General features: G+C 46.2%; 9 protein-coding genes across 9 annotated transcripts; 4 read left to right on the forward strand and 5 right to left on the reverse strand.

Annotated features, from left to right (window-relative positions):
* Positions 1 to 398: 398 nt before the first annotated feature.
* Positions 399 to 2,066, forward strand: AOL_s00078g86 (uncharacterized protein; the record flags this gene model as incomplete). The annotated part of the gene is made up of 4 exons (XM_011123349.1): positions 399 to 579; positions 649 to 1,307; positions 1,374 to 1,690; positions 1,748 to 2,066. The coding sequence occupies 4 exons, from the start codon at positions 399 to 401 to the stop codon at positions 2,064 to 2,066; spliced, it is 1,476 nt and encodes a 491-aa protein (XP_011121651.1).
* Positions 2,067 to 2,406: 340 nt separating this feature from the next.
* On the reverse strand, positions 2,407 to 2,831 carry AOL_s00078g87 (uncharacterized protein; the record flags this gene model as incomplete). Its single annotated transcript, XM_011123350.1, has 4 exons — positions 2,407 to 2,424; positions 2,480 to 2,587; positions 2,649 to 2,720; positions 2,802 to 2,831. 4 exons carry the CDS (start codon positions 2,829 to 2,831, stop codon positions 2,407 to 2,409), a joined length of 228 nt encoding a protein of 75 aa, XP_011121652.1.
* A 480-nt stretch (positions 2,832 to 3,311) lies between these two features.
* Positions 3,312 to 5,845, forward strand: AOL_s00078g88 (uncharacterized protein; the record flags this gene model as incomplete). Its single annotated transcript, XM_011123351.1, has 6 exons — positions 3,312 to 3,395; positions 3,622 to 3,736; positions 3,998 to 4,507; positions 4,569 to 4,886; positions 4,952 to 5,581; positions 5,637 to 5,845. 6 exons carry the CDS (start codon positions 3,312 to 3,314, stop codon positions 5,843 to 5,845), a joined length of 1,866 nt encoding a protein of 621 aa, XP_011121653.1.
* A 224-nt stretch (positions 5,846 to 6,069) lies between these two features.
* AOL_s00078g89 (uncharacterized protein) lies at positions 6,070 to 7,761 on the reverse strand (the record flags this gene model as incomplete). Its single annotated transcript, XM_011123352.1, has 5 exons — positions 6,070 to 6,262; positions 6,340 to 7,189; positions 7,252 to 7,331; positions 7,507 to 7,608; positions 7,718 to 7,761. The coding sequence occupies 5 exons, from the start codon at positions 7,759 to 7,761 to the stop codon at positions 6,070 to 6,072; spliced, it is 1,269 nt and encodes a 422-aa protein (XP_011121654.1).
* An 890-nt stretch (positions 7,762 to 8,651) lies between these two features.
* Positions 8,652 to 8,951, forward strand: AOL_s00078g90 (uncharacterized protein; the record flags this gene model as incomplete). Its single annotated transcript, XM_011123353.1, has 1 exon — positions 8,652 to 8,951. The coding sequence occupies one exon, from the start codon at positions 8,652 to 8,654 to the stop codon at positions 8,949 to 8,951; it is 300 nt and encodes a 99-aa protein (XP_011121655.1).
* Positions 8,952 to 10,210: 1,259 nt separating this feature from the next.
* On the reverse strand, positions 10,211 to 14,364 carry AOL_s00078g91 (uncharacterized protein; the record flags this gene model as incomplete). The annotated part of the gene is made up of 9 exons (XM_011123354.1): positions 10,211 to 10,597; positions 10,672 to 10,807; positions 10,878 to 12,979; positions 13,043 to 13,150; positions 13,208 to 13,438; positions 13,489 to 13,928; positions 13,982 to 14,042; positions 14,098 to 14,293; positions 14,360 to 14,364. The coding sequence occupies 9 exons, from the start codon at positions 14,362 to 14,364 to the stop codon at positions 10,211 to 10,213; spliced, it is 3,666 nt and encodes a 1,221-aa protein (XP_011121656.1).
* Positions 14,365 to 15,627: 1,263 nt separating this feature from the next.
* AOL_s00078g92 (uncharacterized protein) lies at positions 15,628 to 17,325 on the reverse strand (the record flags this gene model as incomplete). Its single annotated transcript, XM_011123355.1, has 4 exons — positions 15,628 to 15,777; positions 15,840 to 16,838; positions 16,921 to 16,988; positions 17,052 to 17,325. 4 exons carry the CDS (start codon positions 17,323 to 17,325, stop codon positions 15,628 to 15,630), a joined length of 1,491 nt encoding a protein of 496 aa, XP_011121657.1.
* Positions 17,326 to 17,725: 400 nt separating this feature from the next.
* AOL_s00078g93 (uncharacterized protein) lies at positions 17,726 to 19,067 on the forward strand (the record flags this gene model as incomplete). The annotated part of the gene is made up of 5 exons (XM_011123356.1): positions 17,726 to 17,761; positions 17,828 to 17,932; positions 18,004 to 18,250; positions 18,331 to 18,894; positions 18,958 to 19,067. 5 exons carry the CDS (start codon positions 17,726 to 17,728, stop codon positions 19,065 to 19,067), a joined length of 1,062 nt encoding a protein of 353 aa, XP_011121658.1.
* Positions 19,068 to 19,658: 591 nt separating this feature from the next.
* On the reverse strand, positions 19,659 to 20,460 carry AOL_s00078g94 (uncharacterized protein; the record flags this gene model as incomplete). The annotated part of the gene is made up of 6 exons (XM_011123357.1): positions 19,659 to 19,747; positions 19,809 to 19,925; positions 19,994 to 20,053; positions 20,117 to 20,267; positions 20,341 to 20,352; positions 20,434 to 20,460. The coding sequence occupies 6 exons, from the start codon at positions 20,458 to 20,460 to the stop codon at positions 19,659 to 19,661; spliced, it is 456 nt and encodes a 151-aa protein (XP_011121659.1).
* Between the last annotated feature and the right edge of the window lie 264 nt (positions 20,461 to 20,724).

The following is a 20,724-nucleotide window of genomic DNA, read 5'->3' on the forward strand; positions in this document are numbered from 1 at the left end:
CCATGTAGATGCATACGTCGCATATCATCGAGAAGCGCCATTTTATTGTTCTTAGATTCGATTTAGCGTGTGCATGCTGGGATACATATTTTGGCATTTTTTTTTCGATCTTTAACTAGACGGATAGGTATCGCGCAATTTTTTTTTCTCATTTACCCGAATCAATTGATAATATTGCATCAAATCTGCCGGTTATTTTTCGTAATTGTAATGTCTTCTGCAGAACTCTACTCAGCCATAATCCGCGATATCGGGTCTTCATGTTCTCGTCCGAAAGTGGCGTGTGTAATTTTTTGTGTTGGGCTTGATGTTCATTTTCTCTGCGTAACTTCACGCGCAACACGGGTTTCCTGATGCCACCGAAAAAGCTCGCTTTGACATAAAATGTTCACACCAGAATGCGGCGGTCTCTTCTACACCTGCCGATAAAGCGTTCGGCATGGGCCATTCGCACATCGAATGTTGCCCGGATTGCGGCCACGAGGTCATTCGCATCCGAAGCGTCGCCCAATCCCGAAATATATGATATTGTCGTCGTCGGTGGCGGTCCTGTCGGGCTGACACTTGCGGCATCGCTCGGTTTGTGGATATTTACCGACCAATTGGAAATTAGTTGGTATCATGACGCTGACATAATTGGGGGTTTAGGTGCTGCGCGTGCTACAAGTCATTTGAAAGTCGCATTAATTGAGGGTATGAATCTGGCTTCCATTCGGGATTGGAAACCTACCCCGGATTACTTTGCCAATCGTATCGTTTCTCTTATCCCGAGTACTGTCAAACTCCTCAAGGAAACTGGAGTATGGAAACATATCAAACAGGAAAGAGTGCAGTCTTATGATGGTATGCAAGTCTGGGATGGCATGACGGATGCCCGTGTCGAGTTTGATTGGAATAAGCTACTGGGTGGTCGACAGGAAGGTGTAGATACTACCATTGCGCACATGGTAGAAAACATACATCTGAGCCATGGTTTATTGCAACGGCTTGAGGAGCTTGCGGTCAAGCCAACAATGATTGATAAAACCAAAGTGGAAAAAATTGAGTATGGTCAACTAACTGAAGAGGTTGATATGCGAGATTGGCCAATCGTCACTTTGAGCAATGGCCAAAAGCTCGGCGCAAAGTTGTTGATCGGGGCGGATGGTGGAAGCAGCCCGGTTAGAACTTTTGCTGGGATCGAGAGCAGAGGGTGGGATTATAATAGGCATAGCATGGTGGCGACTTTTAAGATCGAGGATGATTCTGCATTCCCAAAGTTTGCCTACCAAAGGTTCTTACCGTCAGGACCGGTTGCTATTCTACCAGTGAGTTCAAATATCCTACTAATGTACCGAATTTATGGGGCCAGTTCTGACAATATATTCTCGTAGCTACCTGGGAACTTTGCTAACCTTGCTTGGTCAACTACACCCGAAAAGGTGGCCCATCTGAAGTCATTGGCGCCGGAGGACTTTGTCGCTATGGTAAACGCAGCCTTTAGGCTCTCCTATACTGACATCGACTATCTCCACAACCTGAAGAGTGGGGTAGTCGAAGAAACAAAGTGGAGGGAGAGCGTAACAAAGTACCCGGACCCTCCAACAATTCCTATGCGAATTACCGAGGTTCTAGAAGGCACTCGGGCTTCATTCCCTTTGAAAATGAAGCATGCCGATAGATATATTGGAGAGCGAATCGCACTTGTTGGGTAGGCAGCTCAGACTATTCCAGATTATAAAAATAAAGTTTACTAACGAGGCGACAGGGATGCCGCACACACGATTCACCCCATGGCCGGGCAAGGTCTTAACGCTGGTGTTGGTGATGTCTACTCTCTCGTTAAGTCGATTGCGGACGGTATCTCACATGGCCAAGATATTGGCTCCTCATTTACTTTGGAACCCTATCAGTCTGAAAGGTACTTGCCCAATAACGCTCTTCTAGGATTTGTTGACAAGCTCCATACTTTGTATGGGTTTGAATCTGGGCCCTTGGTCCCTCTCCGCAGCTTAGGAGTTGAAATAATCAATCAGGATTGGTTCGGATTGAAGAAGTTCCTGATGAGCCAAGCGGCAAAATCATAGAGCATCTTTGGTATACCATTCATACGACCATTTGTATATAATTTTCCCTTTGGGAGTTGTGTGATCTTTCTCAAAATAAAGGGTCATAAATGATATTATGCTCAAGTCATTACCTAGTATACAGCCGTAAAATATGTTTCTTCGTCGTGAGAAATGTTCAGCTGGGTCCCCGATATGAATTCATGGCAGCGAAGTTGCATACCGTTTCATGCCATAAGCGCTTTATTCCGACCACGATTCCCTTGAAATTCGAGACAACATATTCCCAGTAGGAGGTTTCAAGCTTTATGGCGCCAATTGTATGAGGGATGGATCTCACGAGAACGGTGCGACGAAAAGCCTATATGCGTTCGAGGGCCTGTTTATTCGAGTAAGTAATGGCTTTCCAACTGCATGTGGATTATGATACTGACCTCGAGCATGACCACCGAGTTTCCACGAATAACTACTGTGCCAATTCTTTCCTTCTCACCACCAGCCTTCTCTTCAATACAATCATCCATACACAGGTTTAAGAAGATCTAGACATCTCCTGTTAGCTTGATCACTTCGACGAGTGCCCGGGCAGGGGTTGTTTCGTACATCATATCCGCGCAAAACTCCGATGATTTTCCTTGAACCGTTTAATTGGACGAAGAGTCTTTTCTCGAGATACTGTACAATCATTCCCGGATAGTTAGGTATGGTCCGTTTTCGTTTTACGAGATCCCAGTGACGGCGATGGGTTGTACGTACCTTCTTGAGTTCGGGCTGGGCCTGTGGCATTTTGGAGGGTTTGGATGGTTATAAATGAGTTTAGATGTGTATTTAGGGAGTGTCCTGGCTATGATAATGAGGTTTTGTGGAGGCAGGATTGTGGATGGTCGATGACAAGTTGAAGCTGTCGCTCGACGCGATTTTTTGGGTGGAGCTTTCAGCGCCAGATTGTCTGGTCTTGGCATTCGCATGGTTGATAGCATCGGCTGCGCGTCGTCCCCTCCACATTTAGCACTTTCTGAGGAACCCATTATCTCATGCATACAGACCCCCCAGCTATCATTTTTAAAGCAAGAGCTTTCTTCTTGAGGGCTCCAGCAAGCAAGGTAAAGGATAACTACTTCACTATATACGATAAATTTTGATATCCTAGCCAAAACACTTTACTTACTCCGCTTTATCGATTAGAAACCGGCCGTTAGTCTGTTACACTTTTGCAATTACATCAAAGCCTGAAAGTCGATCCGGCCTACCCAAGCATATGTAAAGATGGTCGCCGAACGAGCCACTGAATTTGATCCCTCAAAGATCAAGGACCAAGCACTTCGAGACCTGTGTAATGTTCTTGAAGGTGTATGTTGCCGAGACCCATATCCAACTTTAAGGAGATACAAAAGACACAGTCTGACCTGAGTGGGAATCATATTAGGTTCGGGGGAAGAAATCCCTAGTGGTGGATAAAGCGCTGTCCGGACCCTTGGGGCTTATAGCACAGCCTTCTTTGCTCCAGGCAGGTACACCGGCTTCTGAGTCCTGATGAAGTGAACTCCGAGGCTAATATACATGTGTGAGGTTTCAGGACTACGGGGTTGTCCAGCTACATTGGATTGAAGATAATAACATCGACTATACCGCTTCAAAGAACATTCTTTACATTGCAAGATGCACAGCAAAGAATGCCTACTCAATAGCATGTCAGTAAGTTGCTGTCTGTTTTTCGAAAAATATCTCCCATGATTTGCTATCTTGGCAAGAAGCCCTCCCCTCATGGGGTCTTACAAGTAGGCTATGCCGATCCGATGCTCCTACTCGGCATAGTCAGTCTTGATCCCAAGATTAAGAATTCGCAAAATAAGCTGTGAATGGAGGATCATTGCTTAGCTTCCCAATATGCTGCAATGGTATTCCCTGGAAGCCACTCGGTTTTTGGATTTCCGGCTGACATATCTCAATAGCGCAGATTAAAAATGCCCCGCGAATACCTGGGCAAGACTTGGAAAACTCTTTGTTCTTTGTTCCGCGACGGACACCGTTGTGTGACCGTATTCTAGAGGATGAGGGTGTGTTCGGAGATGTCACAATCAATGAATACCCTCTATACTTCATACCTCTAGAACCTGATATTTTATCACTAGAACTTGACGACGCATTCGAGGACCTTTACCTACATAAAACATATACCTCGATTTTTAATTCGGCAAAGGCCTTGATGTTGCTACAGCAGCAGTATGGTCTCTTTCCAAGGATCACGGGACAAGGAGATAAAGGAAAGAAGCTTCTGGATGCTCTACTACGAATGAGAAACGAAGCCGCCGCAGAAGATGCATCGACTTCCATGGCGCTTGCCCCTAGCTCGATAATTGAGAACCTTGTGATCATCGATCGGGAAACGGATTTTGTCACCCCTCTGTTAACACAATTGACTTATGAGGGCCTCATTGATGAAATATTTGGAATCAGCAATTGTAAGTAATTATCCCTCAAGGTTCAAGATATAATCGATTGTTGACTTGCGTGCCATTTCAGCCCATGTCGAACTAGAAGCTAGTATTGTCGGTACAGCGATGCAAGGCCCGACGGAAGCAACCGGAAGGAGTGTGGGAACTGCCCCCGCAGCGCCTCAAGGAAAGAAACGAAAGGTGCTTTTGGAAGGCAGTGACCGGGTTTTCACTGATCTCCGCAATAACAACTTTTCTGCCGTTCCTGCGATTCTGAAGAAAACAGCACTCCGAATCGATGCCGACTTTAAAAAGAAGGATGACTATAAGACCGTGTCGGAGATGAAGACGTACGTGACAAAGGTCCTTGGTCCAGCACAGAAGGACAGGACTTCGCTATCTATGCGTATGTTCAATTAAACCTTTCGAATATTCATGAAGATATAGACGTAGACTAACAGCCAACGATAGACTTCAACATCGCCGAAATAATCCAAAAGCACATTAACACTGAACTCTTCGAGAAAACACTTGAAGTCCAGCAGTCGTTAATAGCGGGCTACTCATCAACCCAACAGCACGAACTCATGACCGAGCTGATCGCTCGAGGCGCCTCTCTAGAAACAGTTTTACGGCTTCTCTGTCTATATAGCTGCGTTAGTACTGGGTTTAAGCCAAAAGATTTTGATCTGTTCCGTCGTGAAATCCTTCAAGGTTACGGCTACGAACACGTCTTAACCCTCGATGCTCTTGATAAGGTGGCATTATTACAATCACGTACGGTGGCAGGCTCTGCGGCTGCTGCTGCCACGAGGACAAACTACGACTACCTTCGAAAACCATTGAGATTGTTTAGCGAGAGCGTGAACGAAAGTGATCCGGATGATATCGTCTACGTCTATAGCGTCTACGCACCTTTGAGTGTCAGGCTTGTGCAATGCGTGATCCAAAAATCAGCGGTAGCGCAAGCGGCTAGAGGCGGTGGAAGCTTGAATCCAAATTCAGTAGGTTGGAAAGGGTTTGAAGATGTAGTTAAGAACGTGGGAGGGAAGACATTTGACGAGGTCCAGAAAGGGGAGGACAAAGCAGTTAGGGCTAGGAGTAAGTTGTTCAATTTCTATGATACCGAGGATATATTTACTGATAGCCTTGATAGTGATCTTGGACGGCCAAAACGAGAAGAAAATCACGGTGGTATTCTTCCTGGGTGGTATTACATATACAGAAATTGCTGCGTTAAGGTGGATAGGTAAACAGGAGGAGGGCAAGCGACAGATTATCATTGCGACTACCGGCATCATTAACGGCAATAACATAATCCGTGCAGCCACGACTGCTGCGCAAACCAAGCCCCGACCAACTTAGGGCTAGCTTGATAGCTACGTAGACATGCATATCTTTGCACATTCGTTATTTATTATTGTTGTTCTAGCAAGTGGTTTGAGCGGTATGAGCGTTAGCACTAGTTGCCTCTTAATTTTATAAATTTTATACTAGACAAGCCAATCGGGCCGCTTATATTCATATCTGACGCCACCGACGCCTCATTTATGCTTTCTACTAACAGCTTAATAAATCACACTGCTGTTTTAAGAAGAAAAGGAAATAATGAACCGTAAATTGAACGGCATGCCAGGATCCGAAATGGAAAGTTCGTCACCCTCCTCCATCAACTCCTTGAGTTGCTTCTCTAGATTTGGCCGGGTCTGCTCCTCCAACTGCTTTGGCGCCTGCAGGTACAAACTCTTCGCTGAAGTTCTGAGTGACGGCTTCTTCAATGTTCTGTAGTTTGTGCAAAAAATAAACCTGTCAATATTTCTTTGTCCTTTAAAAGTAGAGCATTCGTGATATGAACTTACGTCTCGGGTCTTTCCTGCAACTTCTCCATCAGCTCCTCCAAGGTCGACTCCGGATCTACCGTCAAAGCCTGTGGCAGGTTTCCACAAACTGGACAATCATCCTTCTTTTCGTGTTGGAATGTATAAGTATACACACTCTCATCGCCAGTGTACATCATGTAATTATCCAAATACGGCGAAGCAGTAGTCGCAATCTTTAGAGCCTCGCTGCAACAAGAAGCAGCGACAATGGCATTTGTAGATGCAATAGCCGGAATAATATTCTTGATAACACCCTGTGTCATAGCGTATGTCACACCAGGGATATTGAATTCTTTGGCACGGCCTAGAGCTTTTGTGTAAAGCCAGGTGACGTGTTCCGGATCATCCATATCGATTTTTAGGTCCCCTTTCTCCTTGGGCCATTGTATGACACTCGCCCATTCGATACAGTGAGCCGGTTGTCTGGGAATCGATGCGAGAGTGCAGAGGGGAACAGCGGCACGGGGTGTTAGCATGTCGAGGGTACATTCGTAACAACATGAAATCGTCGGAAGAATGACACGGGCCTGGCCCTTGAACCCTTCTGTGCCTCCATCGATGAGTGGGATCAACGTTTCCTCGCCAACAAGGTTGACAAGTGTAGCATTGATCCATCTTCTAGCCTCTACGGAGTCGAGACCGCAAACCACAATTTTGAATTGTTTATAGTATTCGTCGTCTTTATCTTGGATAGCGCAGTTGAAAGGTGTAATCTTGACACCTCGGACCCTCTTCATGACAAACGCCGCAGCGACCTCAGCTTTCGATTTCCCAACATCGGCTTCTCGGAATAAGAATTGACGGTTCAAGTTGGAAATATCGATGGTGTCTGTAAGGGTTCATTGTCGTTAACAATTGGAACTGGTATTTGAGAGAATAATGAAGCTGTACCCATATCAATGACATGGATGTCTTTGAAGCCTGATAAGGCCAAGTTTTTGAGGATTTCACATCCTAATCCTCCAGCCCCGCTATTATGAAATTCGAATTAGGATATGATTCTGGAAATATTCCGGGGGCATTTTATCTGGTGGAAGCATACATGACCCTACAAAAGGAAATCGCAAATAGAGACAGATGTATTAGTACGAGTTGAGTGAAGCTACTAGGGTAGATGGATGGTAAATTTTGGGGTGAAATACTGACAATATTTTTAAATCTGCAAGAAATGCTTTAGGCTCATCACCGGGCTCAAAGGTCTCGTCTGAATAAGGCCCTCTTCTAGTAAGGATGTTGTTGAGGTACTTCCTATTGTCGTATGTTCAGCATGTCTAGCAGTTATATACGCATGGTTATCCATAACCCCCAAGCTAAGCGGGACGGATGACCAGGCCAGGGTGGGGTGGAAACACCGTACCATCTGTCGGGTGATTCGGTCGTCAGTACGGTGGTCGTCGCCATGATGTCGGTAAAGAAGATAAATTGTTTTTGAAGTGTAATATGTTAAGTGTAGAAGGAAGAGAGATCGATTCGAGTTCACGAGAACGGTGAAAATGGTAATATTAATGATAACGGGCCAGAAGCGCAGTGGGTGCAGTTGCGGGAAGGATCTGGTTGGTGCAGCTCAGCTAAGCTAAGCTGAACACGCGAACAAGCCGGCGGGGAGACGCGATTCTCCTCCACTTTCTCCTCCTTCTCCTCCTCCTTCTTCTTTCCCCTGCTCAAGACGGCGGCCCCGAAAAGGTATCCCGGGCGACTCTGTTCAGGTCTTCCAGCGATGTCTGGACAGGACCTTTCTCTCGGGTGGTTGCAATCGTTCTTTCCAGTGATGTATTTCTACATTAAATCAATAAGCATTTGACTACGAGAGAGGTAGACTGCTATTCTACTCACATCGAATTGAGGGTTATCAAGATCTTTTGATATTCCACCAGCACGGCCTTTTCAGCGTCCGTCAGAGACCTATGTAACGTTAAGATTAATATAAAAATGAATCAATCTGACATCCGTAGTCAATGGATAGCAAAATAATTAAATCTGGCTTACTGTCGGGCTTCCTGGCCAACTCCCTTCTTTTCCATCACCACTGAAATATCTGAGAATGAAGTTACTCAGCTGGCCCGTGGCTTAGTAACGTTGATGATGGCGATGCAATGAATGCAATGTGCATGTGGTTGATGTCTTGATCTGTCTGTTGTGGCCGTGGTCGCTCCCAAGCAACCTTATCAACCACCTGCTCGTCAAGCTGGGCTCAAGCTACCCAACACCTCGCAAAACCACCCTTCCCACCCATCTATACATCACAGCTTTCAGACTTACACCAACAATACACTCTATAGAAGAACAGAAAGATGTCGCTCCTCCGTCGTCCTCCCACAAAAATTCTTCTCACAGCTGAGGAAGTACGCCACTCCCTCGAACAAGCTGCAAAGGAGGAAGAGCTTCGCAACCTGGAGAACGAACGTTTGCGCCAACTCGAAGAGCATAAACATAAACAAATGCAAGCGGTTCAACAACAGCAACAGGCTTCTGAGAGCAAGAAGTCTACCAGGACACGTTCACGCGACGATCGTATCGGTGTGGGGTCTTCACGGGCAGTCGGTGGTGCTGGGCCGGGTAGAATGACAGAACATACGAGGAATGTCAGATAGACGTCCATACATCCATATTGCAGGCCTCTCAGTCTTGAGGATGATGCTACTGCTTGTGGATGGAATATCTGGACGATTATGAAGTCTTTAGAATGAGGGTGGTCTCATAACCGGTTAGGAATCTGAATTTTGTGCGTATTTACATACATCATCTCCTAACATAGGGTTCCATCTCGGAAAGACATTTAATGATATATATCGTCGCAGATACTAACATTATTCTCATATCTTAGGGAGATGAATGCTTATATTCTTGTAAAATAGGGTTGCAAAGCATGAACTACCTGCTTAACTCACAACTGTCCCTCCTACTTTCACTTAGATGCTTTCTCCAAGTTTTACTCGGTGGCGTCGGAGCCTCTCTCTCTCTCTCTTTTATATGAGCGATTCGTGTCTAGCGTAGCATCCTTCCACAACTTCTTCTCTTTTTTTTTTTTATGAAGGAATACTCCAGATAATCAGATTTATTTCACGAAGAATTATTGTCCAATACTCTCTAAAGTACATATATATGTGGAGACAGTATTTCCGTCCAAAGAGAGGGACAACATGGAGGCACATAATAACCCGTCGTTCAGGCGAGAAATAATGAAAAGAAACGCCGGAAAGTATGCAAGACATTGATTGAGGAAATAGATGATAAAAGTAAGCAAGCGAGTTGAAAGGGCCTGAAATTCATTACGACCTTTCAATTCTGTTGAACCCCTTCTTTTCGCCTCTAGGGGAAGCCTAGAAGCACTAAACCTAGTCTTGTACCATTAAACCGACGAAAATGAATACAGGCCAACGGACGAGGAAAGGCAATAAAGAAGAGAAAAAAAAGGGGGGGAAGAGGAAATGAAGAAAGAAATAGAGATAGAAATAGAAAGAAGAACGAAGACGAACAATTTGTACAGGTAATGGCATGAGGAATAAGGTTGCTGATGAAATGAACCACCTGAACGCCTCGAAAAGCAATTGGATCGGGAAAAAAAATAAAGTCGAGGATATAAGAACCCAAGGAAATATACCCCCCCGGAAAAGAAAAACACACGATCTCTAGTGTACAATGATGATTTCCACGATAGAGGACGAAAACGATGATAATAAAAACAGAGCTGCGAAGACGGAAAACCTGTGCACTTCCGTGGGTATAAGGGTAACAGACTTTTGAATAAAAATATAGAATTATTATATGAAATTATGTTGGCGATGCTAGAGCATATAAGATGCGAGCCCCTTCTCTTTGTCCCAACAAATGGGGATTCTATGGTAGAATCCTAAGAAGATCCGCTTTTGGCCGTGAACTTAAGTTTGATGATTGGTTTGGGGGCGGCCGGTGATTGTTGAGGTTGTGAGGGTGCCTTCAATTTGAGGATGGTTTTTGGTTGTGGGGTATTACTAGACACGGCGGACATTGGAGTCGGATGAGGTTGAGGGGGTGAAAAGGAGGGGTTCCTTGGGGGGGGAGGGGAAGGTTTCGCAGAGCCCGGAAGAATAGGCGGTTTAAGAACTAGCTTGGGAACGGCTGGTTGCGGAGTCGCAGACGGAGGCTGGGGAGGCGGGGGAGGGGGAGGATTAGGTTGGGGTCTCAGATGCGGCCAATCGATAGGGCGCAATTTAGCAAGCTCTTTCGAACTCGGATTCGTGATGAATCGTAATTTGCCCTATATCCACCATAGGATTAGACCGGCTCATAAACTATGGATTTGGTGCTTGATATTTGATGGATGGAACTAACCTTTCCTTCGTGAGTGACAGCAATCGCACGTGATTTTCGCATTGGAACCTTGACAACGTGGGACTGTATGTCATTATACAAGAGAGAACAGAGACTGATTATCTTCCTCACGTCAAGGAAGTTGATTACAGTGGACCTTTGGTGAGAATGCGAACGTTAGCGTTAGGTAAAGAAGTTATAACCAAGCAAAGTAAAAGGGGTCCTACTTCAAGATCGGCTCGAGAGCATTTTTGAAGAAAGCCTTATTTGCAAGCTGCTCCTTCAAATTTCTGATTGCTGCATCGGCGCTTTGCCGCGCTTCTTGTTGGCGCTTCGCTGCACTGTTCTCTTCGACGATAGTTAGGCTGTTCGATACAGCGGCCTCACTGGTTGCGCCGACATCGTCCCCAATCGCTACACTACCAATGCCATGCATCAAGGACTCGAAGGTCTCTCGGCGGATCCTCGATGAGGGATCTGAAGCAATGATATAGCAGATGTAGGTTAACAAATTTGGATCTCTGACCGCCCCGTTCTCAACCAAACAGTTAATCGCCTTGATTCGCAACTGTTCTGAAGTTCCTTCCTTTGAATAAGCGAGGAACTCTAGTGGCGTATACTCCTGAACTTTTGCCTTGATCAATCGGTTCTTGACATCGAGACATGTTGTCGAGATTACATTGTGATACGATGACATCCACTGGTCCATTCGTTGAAGGCGTTCAATTTCGCGAATTATTTCCTCCTTACTCTTTTCTCTTTCTTCAGTGTCGGTTTCATCGACATCCATGTCCATCATTCCACGCTGTCCCGAGCCTGCTTGCAAACAGCTTCCTAGGCTCCGGAGCAAGTTTGCTAAGTGGAAACTATCCGAAAAACTGTTGTTGGAGTTATCGTTATAGCGTATGATGTCGAGTAAGTATCGTTGAACAGACAACGGGGATTTCCCCATCCCATCTCTTATTCCACCAAAACCAGTAATGATATTCTGCTGTACAAAGTAAGAGGTGAAATCAGAGAAATCGTTTGCCCGGGGGATCAAGGAGTCGGGGAAACAATAGAATTCTTGAAAGGCTTTCTGCAAATGAAACTCGCCAATCCAACTAAGTTCGGCGGTGGCACATCTGCTGAGTGCTTTTGCAGCCTCGCACCGGATTCCATAGTAGTACCGCCGGTCCATGACGGTCCTAACCAGTATTGTCGAGATGAGATGTGAGGGTTTGGCCTCTTTGAAATGTAGCACGGATTCATATTGTGCTGCAACGTCTCTATCCTGTTGCAGTTGCGACAGGTACATGTGATCCGGTTGATTGAGCCTCATTGTACAGACCCACTCGAAGTCAGCATCCACCCGAATCCATTCGAACGCTTCCTGTGCCATCTTGTCCTCTTCCTCTTTCGTGAAGTCAGTCAACCTCCAGTCCGCAGTATCTTCATCGCTCTGCAAGACATCGCCAAGGCAGTAAAGTAGTACGTCTTCCGCCTGAGTTTCTGCGTTGATGTCCATACCAGCAAATGCAGCCAGACGTTCCTTCTGGCGCCTTGTCCTCTTAAGACGTTTGTATTTTGTATTGTATGGAATTTCAAGCTTTGAGTAGACCTCGTGAATCTGGACAACGTGTTCATAAGGCGTGCCATCCGCTTCGTGAATACGGATCGTCATTGGGCCGCTGAAAACTTGAGGTGGAGAAGCATCCTTTACACCGTCGGTTTGTCTGTTTAATGCATCTCTCAGGAAACTCTGGGGCGTAAGACCTTTTTGGGCAACTTCTTTATCCTGGGTTTGACGGATAATCATCTCCACGATCATCTTCTTCTTGTTAAATCGCTGAGAAATTTCGAATCGCGGATAGCCACTACGGAACACCCACTGGTTAAAAAAGGAATCCAGCTTTTGGTGCCCAACCTTCTCGCACTGCTTAATGAACTGAGCAGTGCTCAGGTTAAGCGAATTGACGTCTCCTGTGAAAGCATTAAGAAACAGCTTTGAGATGACACGAGAGACGCCCATTGAGCTACTAGCTTTCGTGAGTCTCCGGTCCAAGATGAACAAGACCACTGGGGCCTTCAATGCGACAAAGTCAAGCTCCGATGGATCCAAAGGTAGCTGCTGCAATGGGTTAGAGAGCGGTGCCCGTCCTATATCTTGCCTGCAAATCTCTTCCGCATCTTTTTTCATCCTAAATCGGTGTTCGTTGCTACCCGTAAGATTTTTCAGGAACTGCCCAGCAAGAAAATGAGCCAATCCAATGATGAGCCAAAGATCTTCCCATGCCTTTGGTATGATCTGAACACCACACCATTGAGAAGCAAGGGCTACACTTAGAAGCTTTGTTGTTGTATAGATAGGATCTATACAATCTTGTTTGAAGAGCAGCCGACTACTACATACGGCTAAGCCAGCTGAAGAGACAATATCCGAAGGGAAGTCGTCAACAAAAGCCAGAGAAAAAGATGGATAAGGATAGTGTCCTGCATTTCGAACCATGTAATCTATGGCCTATGATTTTCGGTTTAGCAAATGTTCTGATACAAGCTGGATTCTGGTTTAACTCACCCTCTGCATGAACAAGCACGTGTTTTCAACTTCTTCCTTTCGACCTGGAAGACAATACCCAACAACTTCTACCGCATTACGACCAAGAGCTTCGTCTTCTTCCGCCGCCCGATTCTCTGTCAAAACAGCTTTCTCAAAGGGGCCAATAGCGAACGCAATTTGGTGAGGTGCAGTTGGCTTCTCGATCGTAAAATGAAACACCTTTTTATGCGGGTCTTTGGCATCCGTAAACTACGACTTCGTTAGTATTAATCGCGGTTTTGCTAGACAGTGAGATTTACCTCATTCACACAGCTACCAGAACACACAACCTGCATCTCCAAATCCTCTCCTTCGCCATGATATTGGAATGCAAAATCTGAATCTTCCCTTTTCGGACGTTTCCTCTTGAACAACGACCGCGAGGACCCATTAATAAGGGGTTCTTCGTAAGGTTCAATATCTACGCCGATGTCCCCTAAAGTCCGCGGACACGTGATTTCAAGGTCCCAGACGGGGGGACGCTCCCAAAGATCATCGATACAAGGGAACAGACACGCCGCAGATCCAGGTAGAAAGCTGTTTGTAGTGAATGCATGTGGGTATCGAGGATCGTCATCCGATCCAACAAAATGTAGTCCATCTCGGATAGTGGGAATGGTGTAGTCTATTCGAACAAGTAGAGTTGCATATACAGGCCCGTCTGTAGCATTAGGGCCTGGCGTATCGATCCTTGGGGAATCTACGACTTCATGTTAATCCTATTGTTCAGCCACAGCCCATCAATATACGTACCACGCGCGGAACTCGCCCGAACCTCCCGACTTGGTACCATTGTGCCAGCCATTGATGGATCCTGTGTATGTTAGTTGAGCTGTGCTATTGTGGTTTTTGTATTCTGGTAATAATACCTCTAGCTCGATCTTCATCTTATTAGGAAGAGAAAGGGAAAGTTCGTCATCGCCAAGGGTGCTGGTAAAGAGGGGATCTATTCGTCGCCGCAACATTCCCCATTGGTTCACAGTCGCTGTATCGTGTAATCTCCATTTCGCATGCGGATCGTTATACCCCCACTGGCCCGGTGCACGGCCATTGATCGTTACTCGGCTGATGTCTATGGCGTCAGATTAGTCCAAGGCCCCGAGCTCTCAAGTAAATTAGAGCTACACCTACTGCATTGACGACAGTTAAACCTTAAGGTCCGTAATGTCGGATCAAGCGGTAAAACAGTGATCTCAGTAAACCCCTACAAGTCGCCCAGTTAACACCCCTCTTGCCCCAAATAGCCTTTTAACAGTTTCCACCGTCCCCTAATACTGCCAGAAGCCACCCACCTTGATAGTCCGCGTAGCAAAGTCAACATCTAGCCCGACTCTTTGCTTTGCTGTGCACTGAATGTCAGCCGTGCCACCAACCGTCTTCCTCTCGCTCCCATCTTGAATAGACTGGGGTACTTATATCGCAAATTGCTTGGGGGGAGGAGGCGCGGGAGCCGCAATCTCCGGGGCCGACATTTGAGATATAGTATCGCCGCCCGAGCTGCTGTCTCCTCCTTTAGTCCAATGATAGTCCGCCGTGCATCTGATATGCAGGCCAGTTGTCGGTTTCGATCGCCGTTAGAGAAAACGGTTACGGCTTAAATACGGGGAAAATATCCTTCAGAACCAATATGAGCTGGTTTGGCGACGGTGTAAGTCGGATCAAAAGGCTGAAAGCTCGAAAAAATTAGTAGTGGCGTCGGCGTTGATGGACTGGCTTGTTTGGTTGTGATGAAACCGTGTCGCGTGTCTCGGCAACAGTACGAGGTCGCCCAAGTGAAAAAGAGGACCGGAACAAGGTTGAAATCGAGTACGAATGGCGATAATACAAGGATGAGGGCCTAGTGATGAGAATCTGTGCGGTTTGCGAAGAGCGAACGAAGAGGTTTTCGATGAGTCGAGTTGGCGGTCGTATCGCGAGATGAGGTGTTTGGAACGGGAACGGAGCAAATGCGCGCTTAGATTGTTTTGTTGTTCGCGCAAAACGCGGCTAGCCGGAGCAACCCAGCCGCGGAATTCACCAATTATATTACCGGTCCATGCTATCGATATCTCATATGACATGGCCATGGTGCATACGCATGATCACGATGCATGATGACATTATATTGGTATCTCGACCTTAATACGGACTTCGACATGCAATTCTACATTAACAGTTACTGTGAAGGCTGTCCAAAGGTTTTTTGTATGAAGCGTTCGTATATACACCTCTCCCTCCTTCTCACGCCCCTCCTGCAAAGCAATCAATTATTTTACAAAAAATTTCGAATTCGAAGGAATAAAATAAAAAAACGTAGTCGCTTTAGTTTGTGCCAATCCGTCAAACTACTATAGCCGGTACTAAATTAACGGTCGACCTGTGCACAGGTTGTCAGCATTCAGAAACTCTACAGTAGTTTTCTAAAAGAGGGTGGGCAACTTATCTCCAAACACCAAGTCCATAGTACCAATGACAGCGACCGCGTCAGCCAACAAATGACCTCTGCAGACTTGATCGAAGCTTCCCAAATGAGCAAATCCGGGCGCTCTGATCTTACACCGGTATGGTCTCTGTATTGTAGAATTAGCCATCGTTGCCGGCGTATTTGGGTTCAAGAAAGCGGGCTCCATACTTCTGTTCCGTCACTGACAACGTAGACACCCATCTCTCCCTTCGGTGCCTCAATGGCGGTATATGTCTCACCCGCTGGTACAGTGTACCCCTTAGTGTAGAGCAAGAAGTGATGAATGAGAGCCTCCATGTTCTCCTTCATCGCTGCCCTTGGTGGTGGGGTAACTTTGTAGTCTTCTGTCCTTACAGGCCCAGGTGGCATCTTGTTCAAGCACTGGTGGATAATCCGTAGCGACTGCCTGAACTCCTCCATTCTGCAGAGATATCGATCATAACAGTCTCCGTTCAGACCAACTGGGACGTCAAACTCAACTTGATCGTAGGCATCATAAGGTTGTGATTTTCGGATATCCCATGGAATACCGCTTCCTCTCAACATAACACCAGAGAAACTGTAGTTCAATGCTTCTTGCGCGCCGACAATACCAACACCCTGGGTTCTCGATTTCCAAATTGGGCTGTCGGTCAACAGTTCCTCAACTTCGTCAATTCTGTCACCAAATTGGGTCGCCCATTGGTAAATATCATCCAACAAGCCAATCGGGATATCTTGATGCACGCCACCAGGTCTAACATAGGCAGCGTGCATACGAGCACCGGACACACGTTCATAAAACTCCATCAACTTCTCTCTCTCTTCGAAACCCCACAAGAAAGGTGTAAGAGCTCCAACGTCCATTGCGTGGGACAAGACCGACATAAGATGATTTCTAACCCGAGTCAATTCTCCAAACAACGTGCGGATCCACTTGGCACGGTCTGGGACTTCGATGTTAAGCAGTTTCTCGACAGCAAGGGCGAAAACCTGTTCATTGGTCATCATAGAAACGTAGTCGAGACGATCGAAATAAGGCAGAGCTTGGAGGTATGTCTTGTATTCGATGAGTTTCTCGGTACCACGATGTAGAAGACCGACATGAGGATCTGCTCGGACAATTTCTTCGCCGTTCAATTCAAGAATCAATCGTAACACACCGTGAGCAGCAGGATGCTGGGGTCCCTATATTAAACAACAATAGCCACTGTTAGTAAAACCCAAGGACTCCCGCTACCAGTATATAAAAACAGGAGTACAGCCGTACAAAGTTCACGGTATAGTGTCTAATCTTCCGGCCTTCGTGCTCGGTTTCTCCCAGAGCCATGTCGGGGGCTATAAACCACGCAATTAGCCATTGCCAGTTCTCAATGTTGCATATAAATTCCGCCTACGTACTCATCCGCGTAGTATCAAAGTCCAAGTCAATCTCATCCGCGTTCTTGATTGGTTCCGGACCCGTCCAACGAGACACCGGTGTAGAGGCCTGGTCGATCTTCGAATACGATTCACCATCCTCCGGGGCCGGAGCCGGGGCAGCTCGTCGTGGCATTGTAGTTGCAAAGCATCGTATTGACGACCGCTGAGTCGGGAATGTAATCGGCTTGACATTAAGGCATCGAGCCTGTGCGTACAATCGCCTAGAGGCGAGGCGAGCAAGTGGTACAACCATTGTTTCGGGAGGTATCGCGGGGTCGAGGGATAGCAGACAGGAGCGGAGAGTTGAGGTTTAGGTTGGCAGTCTAAGCCGTCATATATCACTACCACCAACGTATTGGGACCGGCGATTGTGGCGAAGTCGTCCCAGGCTCTGGTATTTGCGTCTTTGGCTGAGAGCCCGAATCTGCCCGAAGAAGTATTCTTTTCCTTGAACCGTCTGTGCTGTGGGTCGAATGTATGATATCAATGGTGGTCGGCCAAGAGCAAATCCATTTGACCCGGCTCCGATTGGCTGCTAGTTTGACCTGTCTGCCCGCAACACCAAAAAAAGTTTCTGCGACAGCATTGCATTGCATCTCTGCTTTAAATTTGTTCATGAATTCAACATCGAACACGCGAAAAAGCTATTCGCAATGGCCCCCTCAAAAGAAGAACTGGAAAGACGGCGGGTAAGTCCAGTTTCATTGTCTCTTTAAGTTTTTTAATCATGATCTAACTAGCTATATGCTGTGCAGATAGTCGGCGTCGAATTGGAACGAGTCTCGAATGTGACATCCACCGACTTCCCCGGTCACTACCCTGGTGAAGACCATTCATGGAATCTGGACGACTTCAAAAAAGTCAGTCATTCTATTTCTATAGCGGTTCAAAGCTACCGGTCGGTCCTAACATCCGGTCTTATATGCTCTAGAATTCCAAAATCGACATCCACAAGGCGAATGATCTCGATTACGAATTCGACCTCATCGGCGTCGATGCTTCTGTCGCCAATGCCTTCCGAAGAATACTTATATCCGAAGTACCGACTTTAGCCATTGAAACAGTTTTCGTTCACAACAATACATCCATAGTACAGGATGAAGTTCTGGCACAAAGACTGGGTCTCGTACCGTTAAGAGGCGACAAAAAAGGCTTCCAGCAGCTGAGATGGCGAAAGAGTACGATCTATCCAGAAAAGAAAAGAGAAAAGCTCCACACACAGAGAGAGAGAAATGTATTAACCAGTAGCTCTGAATAGAATCTCCGGACGAACCTGCAGCTGAGGCCACTGACTTCAACACTGTCGTCATGACCCTCAAAGTCGCTTGCACCCGTAATCACGCTACCCCCAATACCGAAACCGATCCTTCCAAACTTTACTTCAATTCCTCAGTCTATGCCCGTGACATCAAATTCGCCCCTCAAGGTCGACAATCCTCATGGTTCTCTGGTGCTGGCGAGATCCGACCTGTGAACCCAGATATTCTACTAGCAAAGCTACGACCAGGCCAGGAAATTGACCTCGAAATCCATTGTGTATTGGGAATTGGACAGGATCACGCCAAGTTCAGTCCTGTAGCTACAGCTTCATATCGATTGTTGCCGTCTATAAAGATCAAAAAGCCGATAACCGGAGAAGACGCAGAGAAGTTTGTCAACTGCTTCCCGAAGGGTGTGGCGGAGGTCCAGAAGGACAAGAAGACAGGAGAAAACACAGCGGTCGTGGTAAATCCAAGGAAAGACACAGTTAGCAGAGAGGTCCTCAGACATGATGAATTCAAGGGTAAAGTCGAACTTGGAAGAATCAGAGACCACTTTATCTGTAAGTTTTCAAATGGACAAATACAAGTGAATCTAAGTAGACGATACTAACACAGAAACATAGTCTCAATCGAGTCGACGGGGATGTACAACTCTGACGAATTGTTTCTCCAAGCAGTCCAGATCCTGAAAAAGAAGTGCACAGACTTCCAGGAGAAGCTGATGGAGTCCTAGTGTGTTTCCTATAGAGAAACAACAGCATGGAGAGAGAATAGATGATAGAGAACAATCTTATGATCTCGTGTACAATATTGGGATGCAACATGTCCGATTTTCTCGTGTGTTTTTATGCGCTGCATCAGGGAGTTCGAGTGTCTTAATGTTTCTATAGATAGGTAGAGGTAATCTTTTGCAGGGTAACAGATGAATGTACCAAAAAAAAGCTTAAAATGATATAGGTATTTGTGAGTCAAAAAAAAGTGCAACAAAGGAGGGGATCTAGCAGCTCCCTTTGCTGAATCCAATAGCGTAGGAAGCGGTTTACCAATAACTGCGCAATGAGAAGCAGTATAGTACTAATAATTGAAGTGATATCTCTATCCCGAGCCCGACTGATTGGAATGTGCTCAAGGAAAATGATGAAAGAACCTCGACAACTCCAATCCAAAAAACTCCTGGATAGGCCAAAGAAACATATTTCGTATATAGCAGAAAGGATATGAAAGGAAGAAACGTAATCGCCATTCGCATAGTTCATGGTTCGCGATATTTCAGTTGCGAAACCTAATATACCTTCAACAAGGTCTCCGGGTTCATCTAGCTCCGTTAAACGGTATTATCGTCATAAACGAAGTTAATATTCCTCGGCGACCGATAACCAGAGCGAACGAAGGTTTCATCCCCAGGCGGACGTTCTAGATACCAACTAGTGTTAAAACGACAGAAACTAAAGATAAACACAGGAACGAGACCCACCATTCTTCGTATTGCTTGTCAGCATGCTTTGGATTGACATGCACACCGATTCAACATTTTGAACTGGCGACCAATTCGTTCCCAAAAGATCAAGACAGATCACACCATTCGAGTAAACTACACAGACGCCGATTTACCGGTGTTAGAGACTTGTATCCCGTCTTCGGGATTAGTGTTGATCTTACTATGAGGGTGCATTGGGATATCACGTCCATCCTCTTTGATAAATGTCACTTCTGGAGCTTCTATATATGGGAGGGCCTGGTCAGCGACTTTGGTATAGTATCATAACATGGGAGGCACCGTACCGATTGGGTACGATCCGGAAAATTTGAAGTTAAGCCTGTAGATTTGATCGGCGTATAACGGGTTGGTATCGAGTACTTGAATATCCATCTTCCAGTTACTGAAGTCCGATGCCGAGGCGATAGATATCCCCGGTGGGAGTGATTTGTGGATCTATAAACCACGGGTTTAGCTGGTGCGCGCCTGAAGCCTAGCATGGCAAGATGGTTGGGATTTCAGCACTCACATTGGAGAGCTCCTAGACAGATGATGACGTGAAGAAATCAACACCCTGATCGAATATATCGAAGAGTATACTATGATATTAGCTGTATCATACCTTTCCGAGCCTCTTTTGAGCGAACATTTTGGATGGCGTCGAGCGATATGATCGTTATCGAGGTTGGATTTCTAGGGACAGGCGGATGGTGGGGCGAGGTACTTAAAGATGCACCACCACTTTATCGCCAAGCAGGGATGCAACCAACGGAACAGATCCTGTCAATTGCAACCACGAAGCACCAACAGCAGCCGCAGTCTAGGTTGAGTGGTGGTAGTTGATTGGGGATGAGGGGTGCACCAGCGAGGAATATGGGGAAGGTTGGAAGCGAGAATCTAGGCGCGGACAGTG

This window comes from Orbilia oligospora (assembly GCF_000225545.1).
Source record: "Orbilia oligospora ATCC 24927 unplaced genomic scaffold scaffold00078, whole genome shotgun sequence".
Taxonomy (NCBI): Eukaryota; Fungi; Ascomycota; class Orbiliomycetes; order Orbiliales; family Orbiliaceae; genus Orbilia; species Orbilia oligospora.